At 40.1% G+C, this 6508-nt stretch overlaps 1 protein-coding gene across 1 annotated transcript in view; it reads right to left on the minus strand.

The window, feature by feature from the left end:
- tll1 (tolloid-like 1) overlaps positions 1-6508 on the minus strand; it is a 102196-nt gene that overhangs the window by 18169 nt on the left and 77519 nt on the right. Inside the window, exon 17 of the mRNA XM_037689838.1 lies at positions 2421-2546. Coding sequence (XP_037545766.1) covers positions 2421-2546 — 126 coding nt within the window. The remainder of the gene's footprint in view (positions 1-2420; positions 2547-6508) is intronic.

Raw genomic sequence — 6508 nt, forward strand, 5'->3', positions numbered from 1 at the left:
GAGAGACGAAACGTTTCTACATTTTTTGTTGTTTTGCTTTGTTTTGGTTTTTTTTGAATGTCCAGAGGACCAGATTTAACTTTTTTTAGATAACATTTACTATACACAAAGTTTATAGCAGATCCATACTGTATTTAAACATTGTCTGTGATCTGGAAGAGCAATTCTTCAGCAAGTTTTGTTGGCACCCCGAACAGTCAAAAAGTATTATCAAAACAGACCAAAGGACATTTTAGGAGAAACACATGTAGGTAATTTAATTAAAAATGAGTTCAAAAGAGTAAAACTGGGGGGAAATTGCACTAAGGAAAAAAATGAATAAGGTCTTTGTTATGATTTAATACATTTTTGGTATCATTATCTTTCTTAACAAGAATAAATAAATGTATGCCAATGTCTGTTGCATTTATGAGCATTTTGATGTTGCACCTGACAGTAAGTGATGGCAAACTGGCTTTTTAAAAATGTTTCTCATTTTGTAGTGGAATTGTTTATTTATTTTATTTTTTATCAGCACACATTTTGAGTTCAAGTAAAAGCAAAGCAGTATGCTAGGGAATGGAATTTGACATACATATGAATCTTCTCAAACATTTCAATCTGCAGCTGTTGCCTGTAGGCATTCACACTATTAAGATCCACTTTTTCAACCGTATGTTTTTCGGCATCTAACTACTCCTGAAAATTTTGTGCTATTTCAACAAATCATAAATCAAAATGTTCAGCTAGGACATGACTGCTATGACTTTTGATATTGGTGCAACTTTAGCTTTTTGAGATATTTAGCCTTTTCTGCCATTTTTGCTTTCATTTAAAATGAATGGAGCTAATTTTACATCCTTCATAACTTTTAATCTGTTTCCAACCTTGTACTAATACTTGCACATTTAGACCTGGTTAAGGTTCTTTCAGCTTCCTTGTGCAAAATTTTAAACAAAAATCAGCCAGTTCAGCTAATTTCAGCTGTTTTTTCAGCTGTATTGTGCTCCTTTCTGCTTCATTTGGCTAACGTCAACATTTTTGTGCTTCTTCAAACTTATTTATGCTTGTTCTGCTCCTTTCAGTTTATTTCTGGATGTTTCCACTATTTTTACTATTTCAACTAACATTTAGCTGTTTTCATGCTAATTTCATCTTTATCAGCTAATTCCAATTTTTTGTAATCATTTAGACTTTTGTCAGCTTAATTCAGCAAAAACATGTTCCCCCGACATCCTTCTAGTAAGTTTTTTTCTATCTACCACTACTTATCAGCCGTTTTTAGCAAATTTCAGCTTTTCTCAGATAATTTCAACGTTATTGTACTAATTTCTGCCTGTTTCAGCCTTAGTGGGCACAATTAAGCTCCCTCCACTTCCTTTTGAAAATTTAAGCTTCTTTCTGCATTTCTTTAGCTACCATTCAGCTGTTTTATAGAAAAACTAGGATAACTCTTCCATTTTTAGAACGATTCAGCTGAAATTTGGTGTATTGGTAGCTGACAACAATCCCTAATAGACTCAGATTTAAAATCAAAAATTCAAAATAGCTGCCTTAGCAAAAAAGGAAAAAAATACTATAAATCAGCCAATTTTAGTCATATTGAGCTGAAAGTTTGTGTCATAGTAGCTGACAATGTTTCCCATCAAATGCCACATGAAAATCAAAAATCCAAGATGGCTTCCAGCACTACTTTTGAATGGATTTAACTCAGCCATTGTTACCAATACTGAGGTGAAATTTGATGAGGCTATAGCTGAGAACATTCCCTATCACATACTGAATCCAAATCAAAAATCCAACATGTGGGCCTTAGCTAAAAAGGAAAAAATACAATAACTCAGGCATTTTTAGAGCTATTCAGAGAGCAAACCCAAACACACACTACTGTCAGATCAACAGTTTATATTGGCAGCAGTCTGGCAGTCCATTACATTAGGATCAGTTGTGCATGTTCTGCTTCCTTCTGATATTTGAAGCTTCTTTCTGCTATTTAAGCTACTTTTCAACTGTTTTCTTGACATTTGTAAGCAAGAGGCATTCACACTTGCATTTTCACAGGAAATGCAAATTCTCTAGTTGTTTTTGGTCTAGTAAGATCCTTCAATGAAAGCCAAGTCTATCATTATTCAACTCCTAAATGTTTTGTTTGGTCCATAGGTGCATGGAGGGCCATTTGGACTGCTAGATGACCAGTGCAATAAGGAGGAGATGGGGCCAAGTGGTTGGTCCAAGACTGTGGCGATCTTTGTTATAGAAATATGTAAAAAAAAAAAATGCTTCCCTCATGACAAAACATTATCTTGTCATCTAGATGTTGATGGATGAGTTGTGATTTTATGACTGACACATGCTAGCATTGATGTGTTACCGTACAAGTCCACTTTGGTGTTTTTTGTGCCAGTATGTGTGTCTTGGATATGAGTGTATATGAAACCCACCTTCCTTACAGTCATGTTTGTTCTCATGCAGCACAAAGCCATGGCGACACTGACAAACGTAAGAGCCCACTGTGTTGATGCACTCGTGCTGGCAGCCACCGTTGTCCTTGCTGCATTCATCTTTGTCTGTGAGAGACACACATGCAACACATCACTCATGTGGAAACATCAGAGATGAAGGGGAGGGAAGGAAGTGGAAATAAAACAGAGACAGCGGGCAACAGCTTCCAATGAGAAGGGGTGTGATGAGGAGAAAACTAAATCAGGCCGTTTGGTGATGTAAGGGAAAGTGACAGAAGTAGTTAAAACATTAACATGCTCAGACTGCACATATGCAAGCTTTTAGGCTAAACCTTACCAACAAGGCTGAGAGCTGAAGCTCAAAAGGATAGTAAGATAAACCAGAGCCATTCTTGCTTTCAGCATGGTCTGCAGCTAAAACTTTAAGGTAAGTTCTAGAATAAAGAGTGTTCTACATGTAGCTAAAAACAAAAGAATTTAAGACTTGAGTTTGTTAGTCAATGTAGAACAAGATCTGTTGGCCAATTTCAAAGCTGCAAGCACTGAAACATCTTTGACTTTAGCTATGGTGTCAAACTACAGATGCTCTATAAATTTAACATGTTTACTCAGGAAACCAAATGGGAGAAACTAGAAAACCTGCAAAATGTGAAAAAGACTGAACATACCGACAAGTTCACACTCCTCTTCCATTATCCTTACCCGCTTATTCCATTTTGGGTCACGGGGGTCGCCGGTGCCCATGTCCAGCAATCACTGTGCGAGGGGTGGGGTACACCCTGGACAGGTCGCAAGTCCATCACAGGGACACATAGAGACAAACAACCATTCACTCTCTCACTCACACCTAGGGACAATTGTAGAGTTACCAATCAGCCTAACATGCATGTTTTTAGTCTGTGGGAGGAAACCCGAGCACCCGGAGAAAACCCATGCAAGCACAGAGAGAACATGCAAACTCCATCCAGAAAGGCCCCTGGACCGGGGTTTGAACCAGGGACCTGCTCGCTGAGAGGCAGCAGCTCTACCAGTTGCGCCACCGTGCTGCCCTTTATGAAACACACTCCTTTATGAAATAAAAAAATAACTAGAGACCCATTAATCCATTATCTCCATATCCACTCAGACATGGTATGACACATGAAAATTGTTCAACTCAATTCAGTTCAATTTATAGCACCAAGTCACAGCAGAAGTCATAGCACTGTACAACAACATTCACATAGATTATTTAAGTCAATTAGTAAAAGTTTTCTATCTAAGGAGGCCAGCAGATTGTGTTGAATCTTCACTTTGTCGCAGTCTCTCATTGTTTTAGTTCAAATGCAGCTGCCTCCTTACTGAATTTTGTAAACTGATATTTTTGAATTCATCAAATTTTAAATAAAAAGTGTTACAGATTTTATGACAACTTACTTTTTTCCACAAGTTTCTCAAAAATGTTTTGAAAGAGGATTATGGTAAAATAAGTGAATGTTAAATCTGTAAAGAGGAAGTTTCTTGGTGTTGAGTCCTTAGCTGGGCTGCTGCAAGGTGCTCCAGCAGGGGACTCTTTTATTCTGATGGGGTCTTCAATCCCCATGTGAGTAGCACTAGTGTGACTGGAGTGGCATGATTAGGAGGAACCCTATTTAAACTGAACCTGAGTGGTGCTCTGTTGGAGTTCTGTGCTAGTCACGGTTTGTCTATCACTATCACCATGTTTGAACATTATGGTGTCTATAAGAGCACATGGGATCAGGACATTCTAGGTCACGTATGGTTTCCTGGTTGTAAAGCTGATTATGTTGTTGTTTTCATATTCTGCCAAATTAATGTAAATGTGTGATGTGTTAAACTTGATTCTGTTAATAAATGACCCACTCGCTTGGTGAGTCAAAGATAATTAACGTCTCACGTCCACATTTCTGTTAAATTCAACGCACGTACATCACACAGTCCAGAAAGATGAGTGAACCCGTTTAATGTATGAATATATCTCAGGATATGTCATACTACATATGCATGATTAGGAGGAACCCTATTTAAACTGAACCTGAGTGGTGCTCTGTTGGAGTTCTGTGCTAGTCACGGTTTGTCTATCACTATCACCATGTTTGAACATTATGGTGTCTATAAGAGCACATGGGATCAGGACATTCTAGGTCACAGATAAATTATAGATTTTGTAGTTGTGTCATCTGATCTGTGGCAGTATGTTTTGGATTCTTGAGTGAAAAGAGGAGCTGAGGTCAGCTGAGTTGGATCAGATGGCAAGAGAAGATGCCAGACAAACACAGAAGACCCAAATGTGTAGTGATGGTTTGCTGGGAATGCCTGGCAGATGAACCCGTCTGAAGAATCTTCAACTTCCACTTCAGAGAGCTTCAACTGCGTCCAAGCTGAGGTGAGGGACATGTACTGACCATGTAACGTGCCTCCATTATGAATGTAACTGCCCTGAGCTGTGTCTGCAATGTTGTTGGAGCCCCTCATCGAGACCATCCTAGAACCAGTTGTGGACAACTGGGGTGAGGGAGGCCATTGAGCTGAAGGAGTCATATCAGGCCTTGTTGGCTGGTAGAACTCTGGAGGCAGTGGAGGGGTGTTGGCAAGCCAAGGGGGCTGCAGCCATGGCTAAAGCTGAGACAAAAACTCAAATGTGGGAGGAGTTTGGCGAGTTTTGGACATATACTTGCAATCAGTTCCAAGAAGTTTCTGGAAAAACATCAAGCAGCTGAGGTGGAGAAAGCAGATCTTACCAAAGATTTGTATAGTTGAGGTGGGGTTCTGTTGACCTCAACCAGTGATGTTGTTGGTCAATGAAAGGAATACTTCTCTAACTTTCTCAATCCCAACAACATGTTTTCCACAGAGTAAGCTGAGTCAGGGGACTTGGGGGTCGATTCATCCATAACTAGGGCTGAAGCCACCAAAGTAGTTAAACAGCTCTGTGGCAACAGGGCTCTGTACAGGGAAGATATTTGATCTGAGTTCCTCAAGGCTCTGGATGTTGCTGAGCTGTCTTGGTTGACACACCTTTACAACACTACATGCACATTGGGGGCAGTACCACTAGATTGGCAGACTGGGGTGGTGCATTTCCCTCTTCAAAAAGCGGGGACTGGAAGGTGTGTTCCAAATACAGAGCATCACTCTCCTTAGAATCCCCGGTAAGATCTATTTAGGGGTGCTGGGGAATCGAATCTAAATGATGGTCGAAACTCACACTCAAAAGGAACGATGTAGAATCCAGCTTGGAACACTGGACCAGATTTTTTACCATTACTCGGGTCCTAAAGTGGGCCTGTGAGTCTGCCCATCCAGTCTACAGGTACATGTGTTTTGTGGACTTGGAGAAGGCATTCAACCATGGTCCTTGAGGTATACTGCTGGGGGTGCTCCATAAGAATGGGATTTGGGGTCAGTTCCTATTGGTCATTCAGTCCCTATACAAGCAATATGAGAGTTTGTTTTGTATTGCTGCCAGCAATGTCATACCCCTTCTGGATGGGAGTTAGATTCCACCAGGGCTGCTCATGATCACAGATTCTATTCATAACTTTTATGGACAGAATATCTCGGTGTAGCCAAGGAAGAGATGGAGCTCAGTTCTGTGGCATAAAGATTCTGTCAATTGTTTGTGGACGATGTGTTCCTGTTGGTGTCATTGTACTATGATCTCCAGCTCTCACTAGAGCAATTAGAAGAAATGAGTTTTCTCTGCAGGATAGCTGGACTCTCATATAGTGATAGGGTGAGAAGTTCAGCTGTTAGGGAGTGACTCAGATTAGAGCCACTGCTCCTTTACATTGAGAGGAGGCAATTGGGGTGGTTCCCACATCTAGTAGGGATGTGCCCAAAATGCATTCCTAGGAAGGTTTTCCTGCCATGCTCAAATGGGAAGAGACCCTGGATGACCGAGGACTTTCCAAAGAGACTATATCTCTTGGCGGGGGGGGGGGGGGACACCTTGGAATCCTCCCAAAAGAGATGCAAGATGTTTCATATCAGGTATATTTTTTATTTCAACAATGTTTATGTTGTATTATCTTTAATTCAACTATTATATAACTAATATACAACCT

The sequence above is a fragment of the Nematolebias whitei genome, chromosome 16 (assembly GCF_014905685.2).
Source record: "Nematolebias whitei isolate Nwh7 chromosome 16, NemWhi1, whole genome shotgun sequence".
Lineage (NCBI taxonomy): Eukaryota > Metazoa > Chordata > Actinopteri > Cyprinodontiformes > Rivulidae > Nematolebias > Nematolebias whitei.